At 46.9% G+C, this 11,254-nt stretch overlaps 1 protein-coding gene across 1 annotated transcript; it reads left to right on the top strand.

Annotated features, from left to right (window-relative positions):
* The first annotated feature begins 4,645 nt into the window (after positions 1–4,645).
* LOC147748949 (uncharacterized) lies at positions 4,646–10,944 on the top strand. The gene is made up of 2 exons (XM_086952204.1): positions 4,646–6,162; positions 10,838–10,944. Exons 1-2 carry the CDS (start codon positions 4,797–4,799, stop codon positions 10,942–10,944), a joined length of 1,473 nt encoding a protein of 490 aa, XP_086808330.1. The 5' UTR covers positions 4,646–4,796.
* Positions 10,945–11,254: the final 310 nt, after the last annotated feature.

Genomic DNA, 11,254 nt, shown 5'->3' with positions numbered 1-11,254 from the left:
GCAGTGCTTTAAATGGCCAGTGTTTCATATATCTTGGGCTGTGATGTGCTTGACACTGAATCTCCGATCTGCACCAGGAGGATGGGACAATCTCTGGGTGCTTTGGGCTTGCTTGAGCAGTGGTCTAAGAACTGCAAATAAGTAAACTACAACCTACAGGTTCTGGACCTTCGGCTGTGTGTCTGTATGTGTTTTGATGGAGTCTTTGCATTTGCAAGTATAGTAGACACTTAAAAAATACATATATCTGCCTATGAAAGTGCAAAATAAATGTCAACCACTCAGGCATTGGATATTGCATCTTATTGCTACCATTTTAATTTCAATTTTAAGCCTCCAACTCCTCAAGGGCAGTCTCGAATCTCACCAGTTTGCCTTGTATGAAAATGACTATTCCCCCTCCTAAGATGCTTGTGAAACTTTGGCCTCCTTTATCTAAGAGATCGAGGTCATTCATGACTCTATTTTCCATCTTATTTCATGCTTTCCCATGCAGAATCATTACAAGCCTTCATCCCTCGTATCCTAGTTCTCCCAATGATTAAGGAAGAGGGGATATCTTCCTTGCTTACCGCCTGAAAGGCAGTCTATCCAGATGATGTATTTTCCAGTCCGGACTTTGAAAATCTTTATCTGCGGTTGTTACACCTGCTTTCTAACTTCATCCTTCTAAGGAAGAGAGTTACGACTTGAAAAGTATGTTAGTCCTTTACAAGAAATAAGTCTGCAACATTCTCTGTGCTGGGAACCAAGTACACGATTGTAGCACTTGACTCTGTCCGGCTAATGAAGCAGAGCAGTGCAAGGCCTATTCGGGAGGTGGTGTGGGCTAGTACCCCCAGTTTGCTAGTACGTGACAACCACACTCAATAAGTCATTGTCCAGTCAGTGCTTTATTTCATAAATATTACATTATTGCAAACACACTATTACATACTATGCATCATTTACTCTTACATTAGTATTAATGTTTTCATGATGCAAAGTTCTCTATACATGTTGGTACACCCAAGATTCGTTGTAGTAGAGTATGGTACTCATTTAGAGTTTGGCAGGTGACCCACCAGACCGCCATGCCAGCGAGGTTAGGCACATCTCCCCTGGTAGAATAGAGCCTGCCACACCTGGGAGACCCACAAGGCAGGCAGAAATGTTTGTGGTGTAAGTGGAGCTGCCATTACCCTTGCCAAATGGGCACCATGTTTACTGCACCTTCTCAGCAGAGCGTTTTGTTTTAAAGAGTATATTACAAATGGCTTTGACATACTGGGAATTTTCTCCCAGCAACTGGGGATCATTTATTTTGTTTTCTGTTGGGAACCACCAGGCTTTCAGTGACACAGTCTCAAACAGGAAAAATATACCTTGGAATGACCCCCCTCCCCCCCGAGGGAAGGCTTCTGACTTACATTGACTGATGGTTTCTGCCGTCGGAAACCTGGTCTCATAAGTACTGTTGTTGTACTGTGATGTGTGACAGTAGCTGTAACTGGATGTCGCATTGAGGTGGCAAATGCTTAGGGGACTGCATGAGCCTTGTCCCAATGCATGATGTTGGCAGGTACTGTGACTAGCTTGTTACGCTGACATAGCACACAGTAGGAGTATAACAGGAGTTGGGTGTTCTGTTGAGGTGGAAAATGCTTGGCAACCTCTATAGGTTTGAGCCATGTTTTGCACATGTAGCTGGGGTTGTGTTTAATGAGTGCTCTTTGTATGTCCTAGATGTTCTGCTCCTTAAAATGGTGCAGATGTAGGGTTTATCTGTGGGAGAGATGCACAAGGGGAGGCAGTGCTAGTCCAAGGCTCACAAGAACAAACAACAGTCATCTGTCTAAGCTTTGGACACCAAACAAGTAAGCATCCTGTCACAGTCTGCCCTCCACCCTAAATTTTGGTGCAGTGAAAACAAGGAAACCCATGTGTGGAACCAACCTGCCCAACAGAGCTGCCTGAACCTCCTACCCTCTGGAAGTGCAGTTTCTATGTCCGCCATGGCCGCAGTGAGCATCCAGGTGAGCTTTACGGGTGGACGGCTGATATGAAAATCCATATGTATGAAGTATAGGGACTTGGATCAAGTGTCTCTCTATGACCCAGACTGGCCCACACAACTTGCAAAGGGTTTCTCCACCACTAATAAAATGGAGTGACGCGTTTGCTAATATGACCTTTGCCCCCCGCACATCCTGTTAGTAAATTCAGTGAGCAGAACTTCCAATAGGAGCAGAGGTGAAGACAGGTGTTGCTGTCTTTATATTTTTGTCCATCTGTATTTCTGGGCGGAAGAGGAAAATGCGACCTATGACAGACACTTTTAACCCCTGGCTCAAACATCTCCTCTGCATCCTATGTTTCTACAGGGAATACAATTTTCTGTTTGGAATATTTCATGCCGAAGAAAATAAGGCATGCTGTTGCAGACCTTCAAGTATTGTATTTTTAACTCTTTAGAGCCAATTATTTGGGAAAATTCTAAATGTATTTTTGGGATTGTCAGCACAGCCCTGAAGTGTCAAGATTCTATGTTGGCAGTTTGCTGTCACTGCAGTCTAGAAAAAAGTGCCAGGGCACAAACAGCCTGATAGAGACCTGTTTCGAGACAGCAGGCACATCGATGTGCGCTGCCCACACTGCTCACTTCTCACTAGTGAACAAGTTACGGCATGACGTCATGCCAGGTGAGCGTTGTGGGGGAAGGCAAATCCTTTAAAGAGTCATTTTCTCTCTGGATTTCCCTTCTCTTTCTAAAACGCAAGAGCAGAAACATTGTGGTAGGGTCACCAGGGCTTTAATTGGAAGCTTTTTCAATATTATATGTAATAACCATAGTTGCAGCTTATTTATATTATGCAACAAATAACTATTGGCAAAGCCAATAGTCCTTACTTCTTGTTGTATCATATATCTAGATGCAATGACAGATACAGCAAAATACAAGTCGGTCGGCACACTATGCTAAACACAGATTGTTAGCGTAAGTGTTTTAAAGCCGCGCCCCTAATTACACTGGCCACGCCCCTTTGAGAGACCCCCCCCCCCCCCCCCCCCCCCAGTTTTTTCATCCCACTTACAGCCCTGGTCAGCAGTGATCTGCAGTATTTTACACAAACAGATTTTAAACAAGTAGGCCAGGTGTCAGAGGTGCGGCACGTAGGCCAGCGTCAGACTAGAGGCGAGGAAGAACTGAACAGAGAGGTGGGAGAATGGAGGGCTTTGGACTTCAGAGCCAGAGGTTCATGCCCAGATGGAGCGCAAGGACTGACAGCCTTTGTCACTAGAACGAGTTCCCTGCGACATGCTGTGACAAAGTGTGAGAAAGCTGTTGGATGAGGTAATGAAGGGGGCCAAAGGTCACAAGTGGAAATCATGGCAAGACAGACTCCTTTCGAGGGCTGTACATTGAATGCCATAAATGTGGTAATAGTAGTATCTGTTATTTACAGTGCTTAGAATCGGCAGAACTGTAGCAGACAGCGTTCAATAAAAACATTTTATTTCTCTGTGATGCAGGAACAAACATGAACTCTCATTTGGCCTGTTCCATTACCTAAAGAAAATTTGGAGCGCCTAAAGGCGATTGAATTTTCAGAGAGTGCTACAAAAGAAAGCACACCTGACGTGGGCCACTTTATAATGGCAGCAATGGAATGAAGGGGAGTCCTTCAGCTGCACACCTGGCGGGGGGGGGCAGCGCACTGTGCAGGGGGACCGGAAAGAGGAGCTGCATCTGAAGCAGTGAATGGGCGCCTTTCTTTGGCGGCGGGGGAGCTTGAAAAAGCACCCCTCGCTCCCCGCAGCCCTCCTCGCCTTTGTGCGGGCCTCACCTCGGAGCCTCGGCCAGGTAGGAGCTCTCCCTGGTGAACCGGGGTTAACGCTGCTCAAGCAGGAGTAGTGTTCGGCCTGGATCTTGAAAGCGCATGCGTGCAATAACACGCATGCGCACTAAATCGGCAGAAGAGTGGGGAGCTTAAAAATACAGGCAGCCAAGACATGGGGTTTCCAGGCATGCGCATAATGATGCGCATGCGTGGAAACGCCGGGGGTGTAAAGACAGATGGGGTGGGTCTATTGATAGTACACCGGCAAGGAACAGGAATGCTACGAATTCTATGTCAGGAAGCGGAGGCGAGGATTTTGCTTGTCCTTTCTTCATTTTTATTGACAGCAAGTTAGAAGTAATAAAGAAAAAACTTCCACCATGAACTACCCTGACCAACATGGCAGCGGTAGTCATGGTGACACAACAGCCAATCAGAGTCTATAAGCCAGCATAAAGGGGTCCCACGACGGAAGTCCTTCCTCTTTCTTCATTGCTGCCGCGTCAAAGATAAGTCGTATTTCCTCACACTTATTCTTGTGGCGTGGCAGTTGTATTTCATGTTGTTGACAGCGTATTTGTCTGATTGATTATTATCCTGTTAAGGCTAGTGTTGTTATTGACGCGGTAGGCACTTTGGCCCGAGCGTCTTTGTTGCGCGCGTGCGCGGTCTGTAACGTCTCTGTCAGACGCTGACCGGCTTTTTCCTCAGCGCTCCCAGCGTTTGAGGAGAACACGCGCTGAGGCATTAGCGCTTCGTTTTTCTCTCTGTTTGCCTCGTTCTCCACACTGACGCTGCTTGTGGCAGCAAGAAGATCGTGTGACTGCTTTTTCTCTGATCAATATTAAAAAACTGTATTTTTTAAAGTCAGTCACTTTTTGGCAATTTTAAGCTTACAATTTAATCTGAAATTGTTTGTGGGTACCTGTGTGGGGAACAACCCCTTTTTATATAGATTGGGGCGTATTTCTGTGTATGGGTGCCCGATCATCTGCACAAATGCAGACTCGTCAAGACCCAGAGGGTATGCCTGTTGAATCTGAACAGCCTCCTCAGCCCTTATTGCGCCCTCCTGTAGAGGTTGACAGACTCCTGTCTTCGGCCATCGCCCAGGCTCTGGCACCTCTACAGGATAGTGTCAATAAACTGTCAGCCCATGTTTTTAAATCTGGCTCAGGTGTTTTTGGGGACAGTGGGGCTGGGCCCAGTGGTGTATTTTCTGTACCTCCACGCACGGCCAGAAAGCGTGACGCGGGGCACCTGGAAGGTTTCAGTAAACTTGCTGAGGTCTTCCATAAGAGTGCGCGCACGCTAAGAAGCGCACCCTTCCGGGGGGACGACTCACCCGGGAATATTGGTGGTACTTCCACCCAAGACCTTGACCCGGAAGAAGGGTTTCCCCTTGAGGGAATAGATGACGAGGAAGACTTTGATGAAGAAGATGATGATGCATCTTCTGGGGATATGTCTGACATTAGTAGGTCTTGGCGCCCTAAATCTAATGTCTCTGAGTGTGGTGAAGGTAACTTTGTGGCACCGGATATGTTTGATCCTAATTCTATTTATAGACCACGCTCCTCGGAGTGGGTCCCTGAAAAATCTACGGCTGATTATGTGGCCGCTAAACTTAGACAGCCCCTTGCTCAGGATGTCAGGCTACGCTTACGCTCTGAGTGTCCTCGCCCTTCTCTTCCAAATAGGGTGGCAGCCACTCCAGAAATTGACCCGAAGTTGTGTACCTTTTTCGCTAAGTATGTTAAGGATCCTAAGAAAGGAATTGACAGGTCCTGGAAGGCTTGTCAAGACAAGCTGTTGGATGTTGTTGGACCTCTAACAAAAATCATTGAGCTTGCCCAACGCTCTAAGGAATCAGGTATGCCTCTACCAGTGGACGACGTGGCAGGTTGGGCACAGAGGGCAGTTTGTCTCCTTGGCAACGCCAACTGTGCTCTCTCTGCGGAGCGTCGCAGGTCTCTTTTGCTTAAGATTGACCCGAAATTGGGTGAATTATCCTCTTCGGAAGCAGGGTCAGTAGCGCAGGGTACTTTGTTTGGTGATCCCTTTGTTAAGGAGCTTGGCAAATTTGTGGCTACTTTTTCTGCCTTGGACAAGGCCCAGGCTTCAATGAAAAAGATGTTCCCTAAGAAGGTTTTTGGCGGGGCCGGCAGAGGCAGGGGTCGCTCTTCCGGCCGCCAGTACCAACAAGGCCCCAATAGAGGTCAGTTCAAAAGGAACAACGGATGGAACGACGGACGTCAAGGTTCCTTTTATCCTTCCCGTGGAGGCAGAGGTCAGGGCAGAGGACGTGGTGGCAACCAGTTCAACGCCAAAGGATTCAACGGTGAGTTTTTCCATCATTTCTCCAGTACGTCTGGGGGGAAGGATTGCTCTTTTTCTTCAGGCCTGGTTGCATCTCACGTCAGATCCTTGGGTTCTGGAAACGGTCCAAGGCTTTCATATAGAGTTTTACGGCTCCCCCGTTCAACTCTCACGTCCTCGACCGTTGGTTTTTTCTCTCGCAGATCAAAAACTTATAGACGTGGAAGTTCATGCTATGCTGCAAAAAGGCGCTATCTCTCTTTCCTCTCTTCATCCAAACGGCTTTCTCAGCAACATCTTTCTGGTCGAGAAAAAAGACAAAGGGTTCAGACCAGTCATCAATCTCCGTTCGTTCAACGAATGGCTCATTTACAGACATTTCAAGATGGAGGGCATCCATCTATTGAGGGACCTCCTACTGCAGAACGATTGGTTAGTACGTTTGGATCTGAAGGATGCATATCTCTCAGTTCCGATTTACCCTCCACATCGCCGCTTCCTACAGTTCATGTGGAGAGATCAGATCTACGAGTTTCTTACTCTCCCCTTTGGTCTTTCCTCAGCACCTTGGTGCTTTACCAAACTCCTACGTCCTGTAGTGGAACATCTTCGCACCATGGGTTTTCGTCTAATAATTTACTTGGATGACATTCTTTTAATGAGTCAATCCAGGGATCTCCTCCTTCATCAACTTCAGGTGACCATAACTACTCTTCAGTCTCTGGGGTTCATAATCAACGCCCAGAAATCAGAGCTCATCCCTCAGCAGGAAATGACTTTTCTGGGATTTCTGATAAAGACTACGGATGCGACGTTACATCTTCCTTCTCAAAAGATCTCCAAGATCAAGAAGGAGATTCGCAAAGTCCTCCGTCGGGACCGGATTTCTCTCCGTCTCCTGGCCAGGATAGTGGGCTTACTTTCCTCGTCGATCCAGGCCATTTTTCCAGGCCCGCTTCATTACAGAGCTCTCCAAAGACTCAAAGCGTTCCATCTCAGGAAAGGTCTCACTTATTCGGAACTCATTTCTTTATCCACGGAGGCCAGATCGGAGCTCCTTTGGTGGTTGGATCACATGGAGGCGTGGAACGGGAAGGCGATTTTCGGTTCCCGCCCGGATCTTGTGATCGAGTCGGATGCCAGCCGCCAAGGATGGGGAGCCCGGTGCGGCTCCCTTTCGGTGGGAGGCAGATGGACGGAGGAGGAACTTCATCTCCACATCAATTGCTTGGAACTCCTTGCAGGTTCGTTTGCAATTCGCTCGTTCACGACGAACAAAGTTTCTTGTTGTGTCCTCCTTCGGATGGACAACACGACTGCGGTCAGGTATATCAATCGCCTAGGCGGCACCCACTCCAAAGTCCTAGCGGACCTAGCGAAGGACTTCTGGAATTATTGTCTTCTTCGCCACATTTCGGTCTTGGCAGAGTATCTTCCCGGAGAACTGAACTCTGTGGCGGATTGGCAATCCAGGAATTTCCGGGATGCCAGCGATTGGAAGCTGGATCCTGCGGTCTTTCAAATGATCTCAGAGCTTTGGGGCCTTCCTCTAGTGGACTTGTTTGCGTCCAGATGGAACGCCCAACTTCCCAGGTTCTACAGCTGGAAACCGGATCCGGGTGCGGAAGCAGTGGATGCCTTCCTACAGGACTGGACCCGGTTTCCAGCTTACGCTTTTCCCCCGTTCCTATTCATTCAAAGGGTAGCAGCCCAGGTCCGCAGACAACGAGCTTCTCTCATATTGATCACTCCTATATGGAAAGCTCAATGCTGGTTCCCTTCTCTTCTGGAATTATCTTGGGACAGTCCTATTCAACTCCCCTTATCCGATCTCATTCTGACGGATCCATTGGGACATCCACACCCTCTGGTTCTCCAAGGCCATCTACGTCTTATGGCCTGGAGGATTTCAGGAGACGTTGGTCTAACGACTCACTTTCGAAAGACGCTGAACTCCTCATTCAGCGAGCTTGGGCCCCGAGTACCACCAAACGATACCGATCTGCCTGGAACAGATGGGTTCGTTGGTGTGTGGCAAAACACTTGGATCCCGTGGGCTCCCCTGTGACTGAAGTAATTAACTTCCTTGCTAAGCTTTTTCAAGACAAACTTGCTTATTGTACCATCAATTCCTTCAGATCAGCAATTTCTGCGGGTCATGCCCTGGTGGATGGTTCTCCGGTGGGAGAGCATCCTTGGGTTTGCAAACTTCTCAAGGGTATTCGACTGTCGCGTCCACCTGAACCGCGTTATTCTGGTCTTTGGGACGTTAATGTGGTTTTACGCTTCCTTCTTTCTTGGCAGGATAATGAATACCTTTCACGCAAGGAGCTTTCGGCTAAATTAGCTATTCTCCTTTGTCTCATTTCTTGCAAAAGGGCTTCCGATGTTCGCGCTCTTGATGTTTCTGCCAGAGTTTTTACCCCGGAAGGTGTTACTTTTACTGTCTCTAGACGAACAAAGTGTAATACCAGGTCAGTATCTTATCCAGCCTTTCCGGAGTCACCTAAACTTTGTGTTGTTCGTTGTCTAAAGACTTATGAGGATGTAACTTTGGAATTTCGTCCCCCGGGCGAAAGACAATTACTAATTGCGATTAAGAAGCCTTTTAAAGCGGTTTCTTCTCCCACCATTGCCAGATGGGTCCGGTGGATTATGTCAGAAGCTGGAATTGACATTTCAAACTTTGGCGCTCACTCCACTAGAGGCGCCATGGCTTCCAAGGCTGTCCAGGTTGGGGGCAGGTTGGAAGATATCATGAATGCAGCAGATTGGTCTTCGGATTCAACTTTTAAGAAGTTTTATTTTAAACCAATCCATGAAGCGACATCTTTGGTGGTGAGTAAGCTTTAAACAAGCAAAATCCTCGCCTCCGCTTCCTGACATAGAATGAGAAATTTCCTAGTTCACACAAAGGAAAGTTTCAATTCTATTAAGGACGCGGAGGCGAGGATTTTCCCACCCTGGCTTTTTCCAGCCTTCCCTCCCGATCCTATGCAATCCAAGCTTAGTTCTCCATTTGAGGGAAGTATCTTTTTCCTTTTACTTATGAATGATGTGTTCATTGACTGATATGTTACTGCATATTTACTGATGCTATTGCATTTAGTTTTGCCCTCTTCCATTGCAATGTGTAAGATGCTTCAGCATTGTTCTGGACGAGATATTATTATTTTTTCTCTTCCCTAGGCTCCGATCAGAAAACGGACTGAAGGGTAGGAGACTTCTTTTTAACGGCAGCAGCGAAAGAGGAAGGACTTCCGTCGTGGGACCCCTTTATGCTGGCTTATAGACTCTGATTGGCTGTTGTGTCACCATGACTACCGCTGCCATGTTGGTCAGGGTAGTTCATGGTGGAAGTTTTTTCTTTATTACTTCTAACTTGCTGTCAATAAAAATGAAGAAAGGACAAGCAAAATCCTCGCCTCCGCGTCCTTAATAGAATTGAAACTTTCCTTTGTGTGAACTAGGAAATTTCTCATTACACGCAACAGGAAGCGTGTCAGGATTGCAGTTATGACTTCCCCTACTGCGGGGGAGTCTGGGAGTTGAAGTCTACCGGACATGTATCACCTTCACAGCGCATGACATGAGCTGGTTCACACAGCAGTGTAGGCGCATGACCTGGATCCTGACAGATAGTGACTGAAGGCCGCAAGGAGCCTTAAGTACACCCTTCAATTACACTTAATTATTAAAACCGGGAAAAACACGGGCCATATAAGGTAATTCCGGTCCTTGGCGTCCTAGTACTAACCTGAAATGGTAGTATTCATTAGGTCTCACATGCGCATTTGCGGGAAAACGCCCATGCAGCTGTGTAGTCCGAGAAACAGTAGCAGACTGTTCTCGCGCATGCGTATTGTGTATTACGGCACCACTGGTCAATGTTAATAAAGTCTTGAGATGCTAATTTAGCCTACCCGCTGCTTGCTGCAGGGTGTGAGCCCTCATGCGACGATGCTGTACGGAAAGACAGTGTCATACTGTTATCGTGCATTTGCATACATAGCTACACTATTTACTGCACGAAAGCTCCCCTGGCCTCTATATTAGAGATATCCCTTTCTTGACGAATAGTAACCAAGCCGAATAATGAGGAGGCACAAGGTTTTTTGGCCAAACAAACAGCTGTATCTGGACTTAGACTTAGACTGAGAAGTGTAAAGTGAAATGGAGGTAGTTATTGGCTCCAAATCACCCACTCTGGTGTGTTTAAAGTTATGGTACAGTGGGTTAGGTCATATAGAGAGGTCTAGTGGGACAGGAAATGACGTGTCCCAGGTCTAGGCCCATGAAGAGAGTTTATTTAAAAACAGTTAGGTCAACTGTCCCCACGGAATGTCCTCATTGAGGCCAATAACGTGGGTGCCCAGACAGAACACCCTGCGTTGTTCTTTTTCAAAAATGTATTTTTCACTGGGCAGTTGTTCAATTATGGTCCAGTTTAGATCATTCACGCAGTGCAATTCAGTTAGAAAATGGGATGCCATTTTGGTCGTGCTTTTCTTGCATCTCACATTGCTCTTATGTTCACTGATTCTGGTTTTAACTGGTCTCGTGGTCATCCCGATGTACTCAAGGCCGCACGGGCACGTAATCATGTATATAACAAGTTTACTGTTACAATTATTAAACTTTCTTTGTTCCCATTTGCTGCCATTCCTAAAAGTCAATTGTCTGCTTTTCTTCGTTAGGTGGCAGCTGCTGCAGTTGCCACATGGGTGGTAGCCCTGTATCCCGTGGAGTGTATGTTGTTCTGGTTGGAGTGTCCGTGGTCGAGTATGGACCAGAATGTCTTTAAGGTTTTTGCCTCGCTTGTGTGCAAACAATGCTTTTACAAAGTCCAGTTCGCCACAAACTAGGGTTCACCAATGTTTATTGACGATCTTGATGATTTCATTAAAGTGGGTATTGTAAGTGGTTACACAGATCGACCTTTCATTAGGTTCCTTCTGTACCTTGTCTTCTAAAAGAGCCTCTCTATTGTTGTTGCGGGCCCTTTTTATGGCCTTGTCTATCACAGGAGTGGGATAGTTCAGTTTCAGGAGTTTCCATTTGTTGGCCACTGCTTGTGTTTTGTAATCATTCACGTTGGAACAGTTCCTTCTCAA

Source organism: Lissotriton vulgaris, chromosome 1_1 (genome assembly GCF_964263255.1).
Source record: "Lissotriton vulgaris chromosome 1_1, aLisVul1.2, whole genome shotgun sequence".
NCBI classification, from domain to species: Eukaryota; Metazoa; Chordata; class Amphibia; order Caudata; family Salamandridae; genus Lissotriton; species Lissotriton vulgaris.
Note: the sequence above shows the minus strand (reverse complement) of the source record. Positions and strands in the feature narration are given on the sequence as shown.